Source organism: Necator americanus, chromosome III (genome assembly GCF_031761385.1).
Source record: "Necator americanus strain Aroian chromosome III, whole genome shotgun sequence".
Classification (NCBI taxonomy): domain Eukaryota; kingdom Metazoa; phylum Nematoda; class Chromadorea; order Rhabditida; family Ancylostomatidae; genus Necator; species Necator americanus.
In genome coordinates this window covers 28054904-28076909 of record NC_087373.1, presented here as the reverse complement: position 1 = coordinate 28076909, position 22006 = coordinate 28054904, and the positions used below count along the sequence as shown (strand labels likewise).

Sequence of the window (22006 nt, the reverse complement as noted above, 5' to 3'; positions counted from 1 at the left end):
GGGACGAAGATATTTTATCAGTGGAGATTCTAAAAGTGTATAAACCGTATTTAGGACTCTAAAAGCTATAACTTGGACATTCCAGCATGAGTTTAATGAGCTTCCTATCCCAAAACGACAATATTTATTGCAATTGTCACTAAATTAAGCTGAGAACCATTACGACTACCCATTTTGGGACCCCATAAAGTTTTTGATTTTTTCTTCCGAAGCTCTTTACAAACGAATCCAAGTGCACTACATTCGAAAACATCGGAATTTCCTGCGAAGATCGTCGGTAGTGCTGAAAATCTGTTTTTCTGGTTGTAGGGATGCAAAAACAAAACAAAAAATCAGTCTCTATTCTCTTCAAAATAAAAAAAGGTCAAAAAAAAACTAAATTTTCTATTCGTTTTTCGACAGTTGGTTACTTAAGTCTAGGATCTTAATTTTTCAATCTGGAAAAATAAGCATTACTTGTGGATTAGGAATCGCAGAAAGACATGGAGTAGGTGTTGGAGTTGGAACGGTTTTAAACTTCACGATTTCCTAAGCAAAGAGTTATTTGTAATTTAGAAATAATTCAACTTGGAGTGGATCCTTTGTGGTCAAATTCAAAATGCTTGAGAGAATATGGAGGAAAACTCCATTCAAATCCATATTTCATCTAACCATTTGAAATAAAAATACTTCATCGAGATCTTTGTACATGATAGAGGAATGACAATTAGTGCATACACGCAAATAAAACCAGTTTAAGAGGTGAGTAGATACAAAAATATACATTTGTAAAAGAAATTTAGACTAATTGCGTATAAATGATACGCGAAATATGATAATAACCATATTGGAATAACTAAAATTCCTATCTACTTTCTAGAAAGTGACTTAATATATCAACAACGGACACTAGTGTTCGATTGTAATTCCATGCAGACCTTATGACCACTAACGGTTACTGTGAGCACTTCCTCTCCTCTTTGGAGAAGCCATTTATTAGTCTCCTTCACACATTCGGCTGGAATGTTGTGAAAAAGATGCGATGGTGAGACGAATCCTCTTGCTGTGATCTCGTACAGTTCGATCACTCGCTTCCCGAAAAGCCATTCCTAAATCAGTTGAGTGAGAAATATTCGAAGATTCATTCACTTATTAATTTGCTGAGAAATACGAATTCATCCGAAATAAAGCAAAACAAAACATGAAAAAACCAATTACATTTTGAGAACATAAAAAAACGATATTCTGAAAAGAAACACTTGGAGAACATCAACCAGCACCTAGGCCAGAAGGATTTCAAAAAAAGTAGATAGTAGCAACTATATAAAAAAGCAAGCATTGTGAAAAATAATATGGTAATGAAATCATGCTATAGAGAACGCCCGAACGTTTTCAGCAAATCCTTCTAAAAGAAGTAGATATGAGAGATTATGTGCACTACTTATAAATATACCGTTCCCTGCACTTCTTTCCAACAACGCACACTCCTCTATCGAGTTTTTTTTTTTCAAAAAATCGCTTCCTTTAACAATAGATATTTCCACGTGATAAAATGCTAAGAAACATTACGTTCTTCCTTTCTTTTTCTCTTTTCTTTCTTCAAAAGCACGCAGTACCCCATTTGAAGCGAAAAGGATGCGATAAAATGACCTAAACGAAGGGAAATCCCTAGAATTCGAACGAAAAACGAGATAGATTACTGGCGGGTTTGGTTGAATGACAATGAAGTTTTTCAAATTCTGTCATTCGTGGTCTTTCATAAACAATAGGTTTCGTGAAATGGAGAGCACCATAAAACCAGACATCTACGTATATCCATTTGAGAATTTTCCACTTTAAAAAGGGAAAATTTCGACTAGTCTCAAACAGGAATTTAAAAAAATAAACGAATTTATCTTATCATCATCTTAATGAATGGTGAATGGTTTACCGATAGCAAGTGTCTGAGTCCAAAGGCAGTTATTTCTGTTCGTCCGTGCAGATACATAGTCGGTATTCGAATTACATCCAGACACTCATCGTAGATACTTGAATTGAGCAGAGTCAGCGTTGAGATCTGAAAAAAAGGCTGCTGGGCAACATTAAATACAAAACAGCATGGTAAAACAGAAAAGTTAGAAAGAATAAAGAGTAGGTGGTGGGATTGTGAGAATAATATCCCTTGAGTTACGGTAAGTCAGATCCTCTTTGAATGAAAAATCCTAGCAGAAAAGATATATTAAAGCGGTCCAGCATTTTCAGCATTCGAGATAAATGCACCGCACCTCGCAGTATTCTACAGTATATCGAGAGCTGTGAGTTACGAATATTGTGACCAGAGTGAGCTAAATCATTCACAGATTTAACTCTTGATAAAGCAAAATTTAGGAAGAACCTTCACATTGCTCTATTTTTTTCCATTGTAACAGTTGATCTCATATTGTCTTTTTTATAAAAACTACTAAGTAAAACCCTTTAAAAAAAGATGCAAGAGGTTGACGTGATCGATGAAAATGAAAATTACACGAATAGGCAAATATATACGAGGTATGTAGTGAAGACATCTCTTGCAGCACACGACTACCTATTATTTTACTAATAGTAGCGTTTCTTCACATCTTTTAAGGTTCATTCAAGATTCAGGGCCCAATATTAAACAGTTGACGTTCATTCTAGGCTAAATATGCTACGCGGAATTATGATGATCCACATTCTTTTAACGAAGTGTCGCTATTGGTGAGATGACGAAAAATTAACTAAGAGCTAAAGAGGTGGCAGCACTGGTCTTCGACTTATCAAACTCTTTTTTCAAACTTTCCCAACAAATGCGTGGTAGGTACATTGGTTTCTAGACATTTTATTCATTCTAGGATATCACATTATAACAGCACTTCTATCTATATTGCTTTGAAACTCCATTCAACGACTGGTCTGATCTCCCTGATGTTATGGAAAGAACAAAGGGATATTTCACCGGTGGAAGTAGCAAGTGTAACAGCGTTTCCTTATAACTTTTAAGGATCTTTTATAAAAAAAAACGTTATGCCACTGATCTTTGAGTTTTCAAACTAGTTTAAAAAAACTGTTCCAACCAAATACGTTATCAGCAATTATTACACAATAAGAATGAAATACGGATGAGATGGATGTGGTCTTACCTTCTGCACGGCCCGATGGCAACAGAGTTGCGTTACTTTCAATGGACCTTCTGTCATTTCGAACTCGATAGTCAACGACTTAGGACGCAAGGCTTCAACAACATCCAAGAGTGCCACCGTCGTAACTACGGTGACTTTGAATTGTAGGGATGATACTTTCGTATGAAAGGTGCGGAAAAAAGATGACCATAATGAGCTTTTTTCATCAGTTAGCGTCAACTGTAAGAAAAAACAATATCTTTGTAACGAATATATTGTAGTGGATAGCGAGGAAGAGAAGATCCCGAATGCCCGAAACAGTACTCACCATGTCTATCGCGAACAAATCAATGTCCGTGAATGCTAACTGCTTCCCTCCTTGCTCAAGAGAACAGATACAGAGTGGTTTCTCCTTATCGCTAAGTTGGGTAGCACTTCTCACGATCACAACATTGTCCTGAAATCGCATGATAATGTTTATACCTCAGCAAATATTATTCTTTTAGCTTCAATGTGAAGTTCATAAAACTATAAAAACCTTGTATGGGTTGTAGTGGTTTCGAACCCCAAGATATTACCAAAATTCAAGTTTAGTAAGTCGACCACGGATCGTATGAACAATTTCTAACCCAGTTTCGTTCTGTGCGGGTAACACTGTTCTCGCAAAAACGTTTTCTTCTCGATATTTTTCGGAAACACACATTGAACGACTCAATACGCTGCTCACAGCACACGTGAAAGTTCTAAGAATTCTTCCTCCAAGTGCTGGCTTTAAAATCTTCGTTTAATATGAATTATGCATGATTGTAGAGTGCCCCCAATCCCCTTTTCAACAGTAAAAGAATACGTAAAATTCGAAATTATATAAAGATCAAATGAATCAATAGTAATATCAGGTATTCCAAAAAGAGATATTCAGCACTAGATAATCAAGGTGGTCAATAACAACGGATTTGCGTAAGAAAAGTAAGAAAATGTAATTCCTTTAAGGAACTTGCGGAATATACAGCTACGTAATTGAGACGACGCCTTGGAAGCACGCTGTGATGTGCATCGATGATGAGCCGCAAAAATTTGCAGACGCTAGTCAATCGGCTTATCGTTCGAATATCGCACTGAAAAATAGGAAGTAAGGATACCACGAATCTGACGTGGTGAAGGAAAACGGGAAAAGCTAAAGATGAGGTTGTAGATTACAGTATCTACGGTGGCTCCGCTCATCACTTCCTAATTGTCCTAAAAAAACGGCGTGGGAATAGCTCTAGTTCCTATGAGGTACGTTAGAACGCGCCTCGTAGGGACTGAAGCGTTCCGGCCTCCTCAGCAGCCTTTCCATTGGTTTTACTTACTTTACTTTTATTTATTTCATGCAAAGTTTTATCTAACTGTGTATAAACCACGCATAAAAACTTGACCTCTTGTGAAAATTCCACAGAATTTTTGTAGGCAGACACAGCTCAAACGAAGTCGGAGACTAATATTTGCCCTACCACATGTGACCTGTTTGAAGTTAGTGCCTATCTTCAGAATCGTTTGAAAGATGGAGAAGTGGAATCTCATCATCACAAGCACAAGTTGGTTTATTATGGGGTCATAGAGCCTCAAAAACTTCTTTTTTAATATAGGAACATGAAAAATTCCTTAGAAAATGAGCGCAATTACTACTTTTTGCGATGACCTTTTCTTCGCGACAGATGAGAACACGTTGCAAAACAATCAGTTGCTAAAACAGTAGTGCTGAGCCCAGCACTGTGAATTCAGCTGTATATATTTCTATGATTATAATGATTTCATTTTTACTACACGATGATTTCACTGGAAATAAAGACTGTGAATCGTAACATCTGAAACAGTGGCTAAAACGAAAAAAAATTTGAAGTCGATTTTTGTTTATGTTTTGTTCTCGAGTTTTTTTCATTCGCCGATTTAGACTCATTTCACTCACAGCTTCTAAATACACACACGTTTACGCTCGAAGCGGCGCGGTTGCGAACTGCAGCGATGAGTATGCTAGCAAGGGTCCCCCTCGGTCGATGCAACGCTACGCTACATCACAACGCTTCGAGCGCAGCCGCTGACGCGATTGCACCGAGCTTCATGTCGTTTTGACCCGATCTTATCCAACTTCAAGAAGTGTGTTAGATATACTTTACTTCGCAAATATGGATATCAAAACATCAACAGTAAAGTCCTCAGACACGTTTATACTCTACGCCATATTTGTAAACGACGTACATTTGGACCAATAATGCTGAAACAAGGTGACGCTCGGTGAAGCGGTCACCGACCCTTCTCCACTGAGCACGACCAGTCCCTCTTTTTTGTTATTGATAGTTTTTAGCTCTATTTTGTAAAACAATGCATAAATGAGACTACAAAACCTTAGCAAAATCATTTGCTGAGGCACTTCTAAGATTTCAGTTCGCAGAAATTCTGTCTATCGAATTTCTGTTTCATACTTTTGCGTGCTTTTATAATCGTAGTCGTTGCAAAATTTCAAAATCTTTTCTGCAAAGAACATTAATCGAGCATATTTACACGAAAAGTGAGAGACGAAAGCATTTCCTACAAACTAAAGTCTTTGAGGAAACGTCCAGCCACCGTGAACCTTATTATCTTTGAGGAAGCGTCCGGCCACCGTGAACCTTATTAAACTACCAAAAAGGATAATTTTCCTAGGTTTGCAACTACGAAGTGTCTTGATTATCTACAATTACACGAAAACAGGAGAGAAATCCAACTGTTACGAACTAAAATCTAAGAAACGCTCAATAAACTACGAAACACAAAAGACACAACTAAAGGAAAAGGAGTTTGATAAAACCATCTAATCTTATTTATGCACGACTATTCAAAAAAGAAACGAGGAAAACTGCCAAAACAAGAAAAAAAATTCGATTAACTCGTCGTGTGCGGTGAGACGACGCAGCGCCCACTGCAGCAAAGACGTATTGCGTCACCGGCTATAACGCGTAACACGAAGCTGACTGTATTTTAACAAAACTCCGAAAATGTGTGTTGCCAAATGTGTCGGACCCGGTGAATACGAGACGTCTACCGCAACGCACGCTTCCTGCTTGACACAAACTTCCTCTTCCCTCTGCCCTCCCCAATATGGCATCGCTCAAACGTGTGTACACGTTCGGCGCTGAACATATTCAGGAAGGCGGAACATACTTGAGAAATGGAACAAAAGAATACGCTTCTGGACATTTTCAACGGTTTTGATGGGTTCCAAACTTTCTGTCTTTCGACTTGACCTGTGACTCGACTTTGGTACTTTTTTTGTAGTATTTTAGTATAAAAAAGTGAAGAATCTTACAGTTACCAGTAAGTCGGCATCAATATATAATACATTCGTTATCTATGCCAAGCTACAGTCTCAAGTCAAAGCGAAACTGTTGTAATATTACAACAAAACAATAGTTATTATAAGTACCTCACACAATATCCGAACGATCATTTCTGGTGGAAGATCATACAAAGTGGGAGGCATCTGAAAGGATAACACTCAAGTGCAAATAACACATGCTATTTGAACCACAGACTGGCAAATATTGAAAAAAGGAAGTGTAATCATTGCGCGCTACTCCGGCAGATTAAGCATTACTTGTTTATTTATACAAAGGCATCAGCAATGCATTAAAAAGCGGGTGTAATACTATTAAGTAAGTAATAAGTGTTGAGAAAGTAATAAGTATTAACTATTACGTAGTTAAGTAGTAAAAACAAGATGTCTGCACCTAATTTTTTCTTTGCAAGAAAAATCTACGCAGCTTCCCTTCCAACGAAAAATCCCCTTACGACATCGGTTAAAGTCACCGGTCCAGGCTTCACAAGGATCAGTCTCTCGCCGAGTTTGGATCGAAGACTATGGATGATCAACTCAAGACGGGAAATACTAGGTATAGTAAACTAAAAATTTCTGGGGTATCAATCTACTTGGGATGCGCCAACGCTTTTTACTGAAATTCGTGATCGTTATGGTTTTGGAACGCATGTTGGCCTACACGATGGCTTGCGGAGGCAGCCCAGTAGATCAAATCAGTGTTCTTATCCTTCCAGACAAGTCAGGTTTCAATTTATCGGCACTTTAGAAATGAAAGATTTGAGTGGCATCAGGGCGGCTTCGAACTATCCACAGTCCGGCCACAGCGGACCTCTGACTGCACTACACCCGCTCTGGAAAAAACTACGAGGATGTCAAAATATTAAGAAGTCTAAACTACACAATAAATCTGAAAACCGCTTTCTACTTGCAAACATGACTGTTTAAGAATTGTTCAAAGGGCAAGTCATGCACTATTGGGCGCACTGTTGCACCTGTGCACGAAAACATAAAGACAAACATGCTGACAAAGATAGCTGATAGCTTAGCAGAATATAAATATAAATTAATCCCAACATAGTGTGCAGAATAAGATGAAATGGAAGTGAAAACAAACACAGAATAGAATCATTTCAAATCAATTCTTCTTTTCGGGATAAATTGTGAGTATGCAAGATTTAACTTGAACAAAAAAGAAAGGCATAACAAATATAAAAGATATTTATCGAAGTAAATCAAAATGACAACATTTGCAATAAACAGACGAAACTGGAAGCGGTGCGCTTGTAAAGACCATATTAGTGGTTCAAGATTGCACTTGGATCATATAAGGAAAAGGGGAACTCGCGCACCTAAGAAGGCGAAGGTTTTTATGCGAAATAGACCAGCTATATGGAAATAGTGCAACTGAGGCGAAATTGGGTCGAATCACAAGCTCTAGATTTGTTCGATGAAACTATGGGGGAAAAACATAGCGTGGCACATAAAGTGAGACCACAAACTAGTCAAAATTAGTATTTCATAAGACAAGTATACACCTAGCTAGTATCACCCCTAATCGAACAGGCGGAATGAGTGTTCAATAAAAGAGGACTGACGGAAAATTTGGACTATTTCTCACAATAAAAATCAGGTAGACAATAGAAACGATCTTCAAGAAGTGCAAAGATCAGCGGAATAACTCAGCCATTTCGGCCTACAAGAGATTTTCTGCCGTCAACGAAAACGTCCTAGCATAGTGACGACACGGATTTACGCTCGTTAACCACATTTGCATTTCTTCTTCTCTCTTTGTCTATCGTTCAACGCCAACTTCACTTCCCCGCGGCCGTCTTTTCCTTGTGGGCTGGCTAATTTTGCATGCAGCACCAGCCGCGTTATACAGGAAAACATCTGCAATAAACATATGTTGTACTAAAAATACAAAACTACCTGAGCTCCATCGGAAATAAATACATGTTTTTCCAAATCCACTTTCCCATTCTTTTCCTAGAGAAACTGCGGAAGAATTTTTTGCTAGAAGAAACTACTTTTCTATTTCCACACGATGATATCTAGCATCATTAGGTACAACATATGAATTCTAAACGGAATATACGGATATTCATCAAAACGAAAAATTGTCGAATGCACTTATTTGGGCGGAAAATTGGCTTAATTTTAACAGTCACGTAAGCTCCACATTTCTAGCTCATCAAGATACTTTAAAAAAGTCTTAGTTCTCAAGAGTACGTCTAAAATGTCATTATTCATGGTTAGTCGCTGGCCCGCTAGAGTCATCAGCGTAATCCAATGCAAAGGCTAAAAACTCGTTATGTCCACTGCCGCTGCCGCCACCATTATTATAACATAAACAAACCATCGATAATGGAAGAATAATGGGATCAGACCACTTCTTTGATCCCTTAACGAACTGCTATTCATTTCGCTACGTGCGTTTTCCAGGGAATAGAGGTGGAAGGAGGAAATTTTTCCGAGACCAAAATCATCAAGAGAAGGTGAACATACAACTTTGGGCACAGGATAAGTCATAAAGATGCTAAAATTCACCTTAGTATAGACAAATGCTATAAATGCGTGTTAAGGATCCCTTTGTTTCATTTCCTTTTTCTGGCGTTACCGTTAACTTAGTGTAATTTTTTAAACTGGGGCACTATACAGCAAAGAATTTTTGGGGACATGATAATTTTTTGATACTTTCATTCCTTAGAACTGGTATCTGGTTCATCTGAGTCACTGGAACTCAAAAAAATTCTTCCAAAGGACAACTTGAAGATCGTCCTGTAAAAAAAAAACAGGGCTAAGAGGCAGCGAACTTTAGCGCAATATTCCGAACTGCTTTTATTAACGCGCGTCATAATACTGGTCTGGGCGGAGACTTCATAAATTCCAAAAGCACTAACCTCTTCTACGTTGCTATTCTCTTTAGCGGAAGTCTCGAAAAATTTTATACGCATCGTGTCAGCGAACTGCCGTGCATCACTTTCCAGTACGATTCTTCGCGTAGGATCCTCGTTCTTGTTACCCACTAAAATATTCATTCGTTCGCACTCCAGAAACTGTTCGAAGCCGAGGATAATACATTAAACATGTAAAACGTTAAGAGCTACAGTAAAAGAAAAGCTCAGCACATGAGGATAAAGAAACTCTGAACGTAGTGACCGATTACCGAGAATCTTTTGAACGCTTTCACAGTTCGCATCAATTTCATGTAGCCATCGTTTTACATTGCTGAACGATTCGCCATTTGTTACATCATACACAACTACTACGCCATGAGTTCCCCGGTAGTACCTAAAAAAATCTGATCACATAATTTTGTTCGTCTTTGATGTTGACATGAACTCCACAACTGAACGCTTCAAAGAGATTCCAAAATAATGGAAAGTTGTGATCCAGTCCAAGACATTGAAGCTCCCACTCATCCACATGCCATTCTCGACCCCCTTCCTCCTTCCGGATCAAGTGTTAGTGATATCGAAATTTAACGCCATTTTGGTACTTCCGATTTTAATATTGTTAGTTTTCAAGTTCGACTTTAGCACTGAAAAATCCTTCTACTTACCCTTGCCAGATTTCAGTAGTAAACTGCTCCGAATTACTGAAATATCTCGCTTGTTTGGACTGGCTGAAAGCCTCCGACATGTACCAGTCAGGTATGTGTCGGCGTTTTCGCCTAGTGATGTACGACAGTTTGGCACCATTTCTCTCGTTGAAGTTTAAGAGGAACTGTCCACTTCCTTATCCTCTGTACATAATTAATCTATTTGACCAAAAGAATCGACATCTTTACCAGGTTGAGAATTTTTTGAGCAACAATCCACAAGAAAAATTTGTGCTGATCTTGATCCTTATCTTGCTGACTATTAAATAAAGAAATGCCTTGCATATTGTGAGCAATGAACAAACTTCCGCTCCCAACACCAATTTCCCTAGCGAACCAGCTAATGGTCTCATGGTCAAGTAATTACCTTCAAGTCTTTCCAAAACAGTGGCGTTGCATTTCGGAGAGGCTCCTCAAATCCGCTACTCATGCAACTCAACAACTATTCAATATCAAGAGCAAATTCGAGCTCTTCGGGTAATAACTAACAAATCGTTCTTCTTCTCCACTCATTTTGACTAGGTCACAAAAAAAAAACGCTCTTGTCTCTTATTATAATATTAAGGGTTTTTTTTTACGGAATGTATGCTGGCCTACCAATACTTCTTTACAAAACAGGTTTAACCTTTGCTAGGCTGGTTTATTGTAGATGCTTTCCCAATCCAATTTATCCTGAAACACTTCCTTCCTACAAAATTCAACTTAACGCTCTGAATCTAAGGAGTTTGAAGTACATACAAGTAGTCATCGACTTAGTTTTGGATTTTCGTATCTTACGAATGGAAGTTAAGATAAAGACAAGCAAGTACTGAGTTTCCTGACCAACAACTGGGAGGACTGGTAGCTCCAATTTGCACTAGTCTAAACTCAGGCAAAAATTCTCATCTATGTTCAACCCCTTTTTCTGCGGAAGAGCACGCTGAATTAATTTACTTTCTGCTGAAGTCAAGTCTAGTCCAAACTCGAAGATATCCAGAAAGAGGCTATTAAAATTGAATGCCCTTAATATTCTATTAATATTCTAGGTGTGAGAGAATTTCAAACTAAAATTTCACTGTCTCATAGACTAAGAGCAAGTTTCTTCTCGAACAACAACCGCAACAAGCATTGAGATATTGAGCTGATCCGTGTTTTTAGCTCACAGCTTTAGTTTCTTTTTTAATTTTGCTGCTTTTTATGATACTAGATAGCTGGAATTCTTCTGTGGTGTGCTGCTCTTCAATTTCGTCCCTGTGATTGGTCCTTATTCTCTCTTAGTAGTGGTTAGCCGTTCTAGGATAGCAAAATTAGTGAGCATTTCCGCTCAAAGGTCCGCCACCCGTTCGTCCTGTGCCATCACGGACTCCTACGCCCTGAGTTAAGTTGGTCTAAATCTAATAACCGTTGCTCCACTGTAGCGTTCTGGGTTTGGGAAAAAGATCTCGCGTGAGAATTTCTCACATTCTGTAGCAAGAGAATGACTTCTCAACCCACCACACAACGTGCTATGAAGGGCAAACCTTAGGTACTGTATGAAACTTAGGCGAAACTCTAGCGAGCTCTGTTCCTTCTTGTTTCCGTTTTTTGGCACACCTATGAGTGTTTTCAGACAAATAAATAAAAAGAAAAAACCAATGAAATTTCATTTATCTGCACGGGCTTTTTGGATGCCACGTGTGCTTATCCATTAATCCATTAGTAAAGAAATACAGTGTCGCAAGAAACATGAGCAGAAACAAAAACTATTTACTATTCCCAATAAATGTGAAACTTCTTCGTCTAGGTTTTTCGTTTTTGATAGGCTAATAACGTCCCTTAGCATTTTCACAGAGTCATACACCATGAAGCAAATTACTGTACTGCAAAAAGTATAAGATCTGGCGCTAATCAATCCGTTTAGGATCCCCCACCGCTTCCACATCGATTCAGAATCGTTTGACGTTTTCGAACGGGTGTCTGACTTACAGAATGACTTGTGGGGATAGCCGATGCATCAAGTTAGTGCTTTTGTCTTCACATACAAGTCTGGTACCAATTTATCAACATAGGCAAAGAGCAATGAAATGTTTAGTTGGCACTAGGGCTTAATCGTAGCTATGATCGATCACGCTGCAGCCATAGCGGAGCCCCTTACCGACTGCGCTACAAAGCCCCTAATGGAAGGAATACCTCTGATTAATTTGCTGGAGGTTTTTCGTTTTGGAAAAAAAAATAAAAAGGATAGGTTTTTCTTCCATCCGTAACATTTGACCAAACAGTATTTCATCATATTTGAGGTCAATGTTCCAATCTTCAAAGCGGGAAGACAAGAACAATGGTGAATTGCGTTGAAAACGCTCCATTTCGTCCACTCCATACTGCATTATAAGCTTCGTAAAAAACAGGGAATTAGTAAAATTAAAAACCGAAAGAATACTATCGTAAAAGCGAGAAATACTGTATCAAATAGTGTGTAGAACTTTACCAACGGACTTAATTAACCTGCGGATTTTTAGATAATTTTTAATTTTTGAACGGGTGCAGCCTTACAAAAATCTTCTGCGAGGACGGGTCGATTAATTAAGTGTTTTCATCGTCTCAGACAAGTCTAGGACAATTGATCGAACCCGGAGGGATGAAGGGGGTGGGTGGCAACACGGCGGTTTCAAACCGTCGGCTGTGAGACCACAGCGGACCCCTTACCGACTGCGGTGCACCCTCTCTATTACTGCATGAAACAAAAAATATCAGGTTATTTGGTAATTTTCAAGGCTCAGGACAGGAAATCGTTCAGAAAACCGCAGTGCTCACCGCCAAAACGCTGCGTGTATGGAAGCATTCACAACTGAAACATTTTCAAAAAGCATACAAGTCACCAATATCATAAGCTTTGTGGTTGAAACAATATTTCGACAAAAAACCTACTACTACTAAACAACGTCGGAAAGTTGCTTTGGTCTTTTTTGCGTCAACTTTACTTCACTCCTGAGATCGTAGTAAATTCCAAGTACTAGCAAAAGCTCTGTGGCGATGGAAATCATCAAAAGACGAATGTGTTTTAAAGCCTGTGCACTCAACCGCTATTCTTTTCGCATTCCTTTGATCTGTGGCGAATTCCTTTTACAAAATTTCGAAGCATTTTTAAAATTTCCTGTAGATCTTCGATACACACACGCTCACTCTCGTGGCTCGATTCAGAAAGGCGTTCCAGCCATTCCATCAAAATAGCCCATTATACAAGTTCCATTACGAGATAACTCAACAGTTATGGCGAGTCACTGCATTCTCGCAAATATACCAACTGAAGCATTCCTTATTGCACAACACGCATGTGATGATAGTCGCTGTTCTTCATTTTCGTTTAGTCGCCGCATTTCGCTTTAAGCATACAAATGAGGATAAAACTCCAGTGCTGCTAATATTGTTACTCTTTGTTGCATTTTAAAAAGGTCATCGCTAACATAAGCTTCTCCGAGAAACTTTTTGACCTTACTTCAGCTCCTCACCACTTCTCAGACGCCCCTTGCATAGTTTTAAATAGGCCATTTGTACCCGACTTGCATTTGCTTTGGGACACATGCGTGTTAGTCCCTCCACTTGTCGTTTCTTGTACTTATATGAAAGAATCATTAGTGAGAATAATCACCACAAAAAAGTACATACAGAAGAAAATTCGTTTCTTTCCTCACATGCTTTAAATTCAACTATTAGAATTCGATATTAAAACTATTATGATGTAGAGGAATTTTCTAGTATAGTAGATTTCATTACTTTTCGTTTACTAACTTGGAAAAAATTTTCCCTAGCGTGAATATCAAGTAACATATGTCAGAATTAAGCAGGAAAGAAAACATTCACAATCTTACGGTAATTTTTTTCGCAATTGTAACCCTTCCAAGGAGCATGCTGATTCAGCTAAAGACGATTCAACGAACCTGACTAAGGGAAAAACGTATCTTGAGAAGAAAATAAGCCAATATATTGTCAATCACTGGTTTCTACAAAAATAATTCGATCCATATTCAAGGAACTCCTTTCAAAACTCTCTTTATCTTTACTTTTCTCTCTACCACGCTTCTATGATTCCATGATTCTCTACCATAACCTTCTTCTTCTATTCCGTTAGATTTTTATTGTGTCGATTCTCTTAGAGCTTAAAATGAACAGTTCAGGTACAAATGCCGAGGTTTTGGTATATTTTGTTTCTTCTTTTCATTGGATCTTTGCCGATATTCAGCCAAACAGAGGATGTCTACAAGCGGAGGATAGGTATGTTTTTGAGGTTATGTACCAACCTCTTCATCCTATCACTCTGTATTTGTTTAGTTAGTAGCGAAACGTCCACACTTTTGCCTTTTACTAGGTTAATGTGTAGGACGGAAGCGCAAAGGAGATCCATATTTCAGGAATGCGACTTCCTAATATGCTCCACTACAAACCGACAGCGATGGAGAAGCGACGAATCGGCATGCGTTTACCAAACATCATTTACTTACGCTCTGAACCTGAGAAGAAGGACAACTGGGAGTATGATTCGTTTTGAATACCTTATTGAGAAATGTGTACTTGAAAGACTTAGAAATAAACGTTACGATAATAATTGGTTATGCCAAATGATGACACTTATAAAATAATAATGGTTATACTCTGCACGCAAATCGAATCGTTCTGTATGTAAACAGATGACACAGTAGATGTCAAAAGTACTGAAGTAGAACCACTACCTCATTATCCAGGGAAAAAATCATTTCCAACTTTTTTAAAACAGTGGGTAAAACAGAAGTCGACCCGAGCTTAGCCTGTGTACAGTTCTGCTTTTTAAGAACCGCTGTACTTGAAGAAGCCTTCCGTGGAGTGAATACAAACGAAGTTAGCCAAAATAATTCGACCAAACGGCTACGGCGCGAAATTTACCGAAGATTTGGCATGCGTTACAATGCTATATACAACAGGTACGTCGTCTGAGGAAACTGATAGATGTATCTAAGTTTTCATGTTGACCCCTGTCTCTGACCACTTTTTTTTTGTTCAGCGGAAATTCTATGTTCGGAATGCTCTTACAATCAGCAAATCAAGAAAAGGGCCGCTAGAAAAATGTCTCGACAATAGCATAAAATGTTTGAAAACTATTCGAGTAGTGCATACTTCCGAATCATTCAAAACAAAAGTTCTTTCTTCGCTTCTGAGACGAAACTATTCGAAAGAAAACATTTCGCAGGAGCGGGTCATATGTTAACAAAATGATCCCATACACATCAGATCGAATCAAAATCCCGACCTGGTACCGCCAGATTATCATCCCTTCACAGCTCTGACCCAGTCTGCGAGGAAAAGAGCTCTAAAACCAGGACATTTTCAAAAGTACTCTACGATGCCCAGCATCGATGGAGCAGCGACAGAAGGAGAAAAAGGAAAAAAAGCAGTACACTTCTATTTTGATTAGGTAATATGGGACAACGTCAGCAACAGTGATACCAGTGTGAGAAACCGACTTTTCTCACTATTTTTTAATCGTTTTTTATGGGAGTAATAATAAGTAAGTACTCAGATGAGAAAGCAGTGCGTGATCAAATAATAGAAGTCCACAAATTATTCAAACTAGTTCGAGAGTTTTCTTTCCCTTTAGCAGTCACATCACAGAAGCTGCCCATAAACTAATAATTTGTTAACTAATATTAAATCGTCTTAGATTTTTAGATAAAACTTCATCGCATGTCATTTACTAATCCAACCAACTGAACCCTAAATATTGATCCTCTCACGACGAGAGATCGTACAGTATATGCTGGAGAAATATTGCATGCTCCCGGTTATGCTGTAACTAATCTGCCGTGCACGGTTGCACGAATACAGTCTCCTCGCACAAAAGTAGCAGCAAGTTTCTCAAATTTTACGATATGCACCTTGAAAAGATTGAAAAAGAATAATGCATCGTGTCTGCATCACAAATTTGCAATAAATAGGTGTTGTATCTGTAATTAGTGCATGTGGAAACCTCTGTAGTGAGGTTTCATTAGGCCTACTGAGGCATGAGGTAAAATCAATAAATCAATGAAACTTTGCAGGCAGTTTGATTACAGTGCTCAGAGTCATCCTACACAAAAAAAAACCTGCTAGCTAGATTTTAGCTAACTTCAGCAGAAAGTGCGCAAAAACCAGTAAACCGGAAAAGTCGATATTTTTGGAACAGGCAATTCTAACATCCAGTTATAAGTGTGTGCCAAAACCTCAATGACTGACGTACAAAGAATCTACTCAAAAATAAATTAGTCGATATTTCCGCTTCAAATGATCAACAAACTAACCCGTGTGAAAACTAGTCTTTACTGTTCATAGAATAACAGTACATCTAAAAAGAACTACTGGAGAGGATCGTCCGATGATATCCTTACCTTCAGCGTCGTCCCCAAATAATAATCTTCCAATTCCTTACGTCAAGAAAGGAGAAATCTGATCATCGTTTCAGATGTTTCATGACTTCTACGCCTTCCCTTGTTCCTCATCACTCGACGAGACTTCAACGCCCGAATTTTTCAGAAGCCAAAACTGATGTAATCTGACGTTCAAATGTCGCGCAGATTTAACTGCACACTGAATTTCGACTTGTTGGAATAAAAGGGAAAATTTTATTGGAAGAGAATGAGCGGAAAACATCGAAAGCGCTAGTTTAACAACACAAGTTTGGGATCTACAGATTTTTGAAAGCTCGCGTTGAGGTGGCAGACGAGTGCCGGCTTTATATTCAGTGCGCGACTAATAGTTATGATGTACTGCATCCGTCCGCATCCCAATCACGAGGCATGATCAAAGATGGGATTTGGTACAACGAACAAACACAAAAGAGCACTACATTACCACTTACGTTGATGTGATTGTCCTAAAGCGCTCTTGGCCTGCAGTGTCCCATATTTGCAGTTTTACCCGTTGCCCATCAACGTCCACCGTTCGTATTTTGAAGTCAACACCAATAGTCGTTATATAATTCTCTGTAAAAAGAAGAAGGTGATTTGTATGTTCATTAAACTGCCGTCACACGAAGGATAAAGTATTTGGTATTCATCAATCGGCTTTGAATACCTCACTGCATTTGAAATCAATTAAGAATAGTTTGAGGTTTATAAATGTGTGTTTTGGCTATGAGTCGCCACGAACTAACTAACACTAACTAATAACTAGAGCAAATCATTTGTGGTGTAAGCTTTTTGAAGTGTTAAAAACAGCATATCATGAAAATGACGTCGTACGGAAGGCTCAGGAAAAACGTAGAGCTCAGGTTGTAGACATAGCCGCGATAGGGAGGAGCCGGATCCTCCTCAAATGGAGGGGGTCTAGCTCATGGGGTGCAGCTCAAGTGATGAGAATTCTTTTCCCAAACTTCCCAAAGTGAAGGGAATCCTTTCGTCAACTGTCCAAATGTGAAGGGGTCGAAGTACCGGCTCCGACTATCGTACCTATAGTTTTAGATTGCGACAATGAACCTGGTTCCACCATTTCCCTCTAATCGCGTAAAAAGCGGCAAGGAAGAAGGCTTTCTTTCCTACGAAATCAGTTGCAACGCACCGCCGTTGTGGACGCGGGCGAGCGAGACGGCGAAAATTGGTGAGGTCTCCTAACCAGCCTAATCAGGTAAAACCAATGAATAGGTCATTAAGGGGACCGGAACGTGTACAACGTAACGTGCACACTCCAACGTACCTCATAGAAACTAAGACGGTTCCCACTCATTTTTACGACGACTAGGGGGTTTCCGTAATCTACAGCGTGAACACCACGTTTTTCTTGAGGTATCCGAACCACGTCAGGTTCATGACAGTATTTTAGTTTTCGTATTTGAGTTTCAAGAACATACGTCAAAAATATTAAACGTGCACGCCTCGCTCAAATGGTCCGAAGCAAACAGCACATAGAAGCCTGGACCGCCTTATTGCCGTTTTGCGAAAAACCAATAACGAACCACAAATTTGATATCTATTTCATGTTTTACGAAGTGCACATTGATAAACTGGTTCTTGTAACAAAAATCACACGATTTCTTAGGATTTCTTTCTTAGGATCGATGAACGCAGTACTAATGTATTGCAGAACAAGAGCTGTGAAATGTGAAGGGGGTCGAAGTACCGGTTCCGACTATCGTACCTATAGTTTTAGATTGCGACAATGAACCTGGTTCCTCCAACCCGGATATATCCTTCTCCAAACACTTGTCCATTCTGTTCACGGTCGACAAGATTGTTACTCCCAATTCCAGAGCCATGATTCGCTTATCGCTTTTATTCACCAATAGCAAATCCTTTGCACCCACGTATTATATTTTCTTCCAATTGCTAGCGCTTTGAACTCCAGGATACTTTTAGCAATTCTCAGACGCGTATTTGATCAGTGTACGAGAAGGGCGGCGCTAAACAGTCTTACTATTTGTGTGCAATGATTTGAGACCCATGCTTTTTGTAGCACTGGTTTCACAGCCAGTGCTACAAAAAGCACCGTAAAGAGAGAAGATTCCATCGTAATGCTAAGCTCGAACTGGAAATTTTCTGCTGGTGGACGCTCGGAATCGGGAGAACGACTTCCAATCGGAACATATTCTTCCATCTTTCAATTGATCGTGACTACTGTCTTCAAGAAATTTATCTTTAATCCGATGGCAGATTTTGTTGCACATTTCTTGTAGCGTAATGTGTTGGTCATTCACAGAGAAAATAACGTTGTCGGCTTATCTGAGATTACTCAGATGTCACCCATTTATGTTGGCCCTTCCACATCACGATGAGGGAGATTTGAGGTGTAGTGGAAAGTTCTTCTCCGTCAACATATTCGTTGTAAACCTCGCTCAAAATCGTTAAACACGTCATACCCAGCTATCAGCAAAATGGTAGTGATAATCTGATCCAGGCGTTTAGTCCAATTTTTGGACGGTACCACTGCTTCGTCTGGTAAGAGTGGTGAGGACAATAGTTTGTTCTGGAAGCTTTGAGCTGCTATCGCGACGAAAGCAAGAAATATCTTAATTGAACCATCGTTTTTCCTCAACTTAGGTATTGGGCTTGGGTAATTTTGGTTTGAATGGAGAGTCCACAGAACTGCAGCACCGACGGATATGGCTTGAGGTAAAGGTGTTTGAAATTGTTTACCCATTTCTCGCTAGCGAGTCTGACACTAAAGTTTCTTGAACTATGCGCAAACAAAATACTTCGGTAACAACACGAAAATAGGAGACGAGATCAGATAGGGTGGAAAGAACAATAGCTCATCCACCCTAATTCTCTCTTAGAGCAGAGGGTCCGATGGCTGAAGATGACGCGTAATGGGTATGGGAAGCGAGGAAGCATTGTTGTCGCTTCAGTGAATAACTCTCACGGCAAATATAGCACAAAATGTGAAATGAGATATCCAGTAAGTTGTCTTGCAATTTCTCAGAAATTTTCATTATCTCATCATTGTGTGGCTAGATGATCCAATGTTCATCAAACACATTCATAACTGATAACGATGTAGTTCTGCCCATAGATGCGATAAGGTGGACGCGGACTCCTCCAAAGTAAACAAAGACGCCTCCGATTTCAGACATACTAAAGCGAAGGGAGTGATGAGTCATCACGTGCCGTTCTTGCGCATTTCCAATGTTTCATTTCATTCATTTCAAAAATTTTACTTCAAATGTTGCAGAAGCCAATCCAAAGTACAGATTAATTACAGTATGGCGTAGAAAAAAAAATTTCATTGGGTAAAAAGGAACAAAAACAAATGAGAAATTCAAGTTCATATTTAAACACTGATTATCTGGTAGGAGAAACTATAGTTGATTAGAAACCATAGTTGATTGTAAAAGTTCCGTGGCAAGCTACACATTTTCTGATATAGCGCCATCTCAAAATTCCGCTGATATACCACACTTACCTACTCGATTGAAATAATAAAAAATAAATAAATAACACACAAAAGTCGACATTTTCCATCTCTGTGACATTAAGAAAACGAAAAATGAAGACAATTCTGGTGCACTTTAGTAGCAGATTTTCGTCCGCTTGCCCCTCTTTGTTGTAAAGAAATTATGGGCTTGGAAATGAAAACACTAATTTCTATGCCGAAATTCGCATTTCTGACTCTCAGAGAAACAAAAATTAAGAGAACTAAATAAAATGAAAAACTGCTATTCACTATTTAATTGCATAAATAGTACTAACGAAAAAGATTACAGATTTCAAAACCAAAACAGAAGGAAGTTTATCTAAAAACGATTATGCATCTATGGTTCTGTCACTCGTAATGACACTTCAAAGATCCTTCTTGCTTCTCCACCAAACATTTGTAGACTTTCGACTTCCAAAAAACGTCATCCTTTTCATTTGCGCCTTATTGCTTTATACGACACATTTCTAACAGCATTTCTTGGTGGTACACATCTTCAAAGGAGAAGAGACGCACTACTGAACTCGAAAAGCTAACTTAGCTACAACTTATGAAGTAGGGCCTAAGATAACTATGCCACCGTTTTTAGATCGCTTGAAGCAATTCCTGATAGTAGCGCTGGTGACAATAATCGGGGTGGAACTTCTATTCCGCTGGGAACATTTGAAGGGAGAAGGCTACACAGGTCACAATCTTCAAAAATACACAAGATTATTGCGATGCTAGGTTACATCACTTGTCTCAAAAATTATAGAATATCCTAATACCAGCAAAACTCCGATTGCAACTTCAAAGTAGTCGTAATTCGTCCTTTAATCAATATATTTACAAAATCGAAGAAAAAACATACGAAAATAATCTTACAGAAGTCCAAATAAAGTGAATCTATAAAACAGATCCAAGGAGTAGTAGTATCGAGGACTGAAATATTGACGACCCAACAAATTGACAATCCACATTACATGGAAGTAAAACGGTTTCTTCAAGTTTTAGAACGCCAATTTCAAAAAGAAATCTAATAAGTGGTAGAGTGGCTAAGGTGATCGAGAGCAGACGCAAAAGAAGTAAAGAACATAATTTTGGACTAAATATTTTCAGCATTTTGAAGTAGATTTGTGGAGTAGATTGCAGATATACCAAGTCACGTCGATGACAGGGCAAAGGATTTGCTCTATTCGTCAGTGTAATTTTTTAGACGAAGGGTTTTCCAACAGATAATGACCATTAGAGTTGGCCAGTTAAACCGAACTGCCTAAGACACAAAATCTCAAGGGAAATAGCAATCATAAAAAAGTAAATTGACTAGAACTATAGTCCTAACTTTAGAACTATAGTTCCAAATTCTGTGCAGAAATTTTAAGGTGTGTAACAGATTAGAAGAAAGTATCACAGTATAAGTCAAAGCAGCTTACGTTGAGGAGACTTGTATTATGGGGTTGTAAAGAATCCAGAAAAAAAAAACCAACAAAAGTTTGCAAATCAACAAAACAGCAGTAAATTTACGAGAATAAACTAAAACAGAATTTCATGAGAGGAAAAGGAACATGTAAAAATCGAACAAATTAACACATAGGCAGAATGTAAAAAGAGCTACAGATGAATGAATGAAAGCATAAAAAAAAAGCTCCAACTTGAGATTTATAATAGTTCTAAGAGGAAACTAGATACGGCCAGTGCCACAGGACACTACAAATTTTGACCAAAGGTGAGGTAAACACAACCGCTATTTTAAACGCTTCACTTCACTCGAGAATCACCGGAATCGGGAAACGCAGGTGTAAAAAGAGGTAAAAGGGAGGCACAACGAAAGACAAAAGTGGTGTGAGTGGAGAAAATCCAAAATGACAAAATCTCACTAAGAAGCAAAAGAAAAATAGGCCGCTACTCTTGGAATAAAAATATTCGATACAAAAAAAAAGACTCACCAGAAAACACATTGTCGGCAAATCGAAGTAATAAACTACTCTTTCCAACACCTGCAATGGGTCTTTTCAGAGCAGTCATTAATAGTTCAGAGAAATAGCAATATTCGCATACCACTGTCACCGATAATCAGCAATTTGAATAAATGATCGTAGTCCCGAGGACCGTACCCAGCCATTGGGCTGCAAA

At 38.7% G+C, this 22006-nt stretch overlaps 2 protein-coding genes across 6 annotated transcripts; one reads left to right on the top strand and one right to left on the bottom strand.

The window, feature by feature from the left end:
- Positions 1–17: 17 nt before the first annotated feature.
- On the bottom strand, positions 18–21995 carry RB195_011172 (uncharacterized protein; the record flags this gene model as incomplete). 5 transcript variants are annotated; one of them, XM_064192486.1, is made up of 15 exons in its annotated part: positions 18–29; positions 457–528; positions 918–1088; positions 1910–2035; positions 3117–3335; positions 3424–3552; positions 4094–4210; positions 6535–6591; positions 6918–6996; positions 8237–8316; positions 9327–9451; positions 9593–9717; positions 16848–16971; positions 21820–21870; positions 21932–21995. In XM_064192486.1, 15 exons carry the CDS (start codon positions 21993–21995, stop codon positions 18–20), a joined length of 1551 nt encoding a protein of 516 aa, XP_064050066.1. The 5 variants fall into 5 exon arrangements, with proteins under 5 accessions (XP_064050066.1, XP_064050067.1, XP_064050070.1 ...); XM_064192487.1 differs by lacking the exon at positions 6918–6996 and adding an exon at positions 7106–7153 and having other exon boundaries at positions 8242–8316; XM_064192485.1 differs by lacking the exons at positions 18–29; positions 457–528; positions 6918–6996; ... (4 more) ...; positions 21820–21870; positions 21932–21995 and having other exon boundaries at positions 876–1088.
- Positions 14164–14528, top strand: RB195_011173 (uncharacterized protein; the record flags this gene model as incomplete). The annotated part of the gene is made up of 2 exons (XM_013443332.2): positions 14164–14254; positions 14392–14528. The coding sequence occupies 2 exons, from the start codon at positions 14164–14166 to the stop codon at positions 14526–14528; spliced, it is 228 nt and encodes a 75-aa protein (XP_013298786.1).
- Positions 21996–22006: the final 11 nt, after the last annotated feature.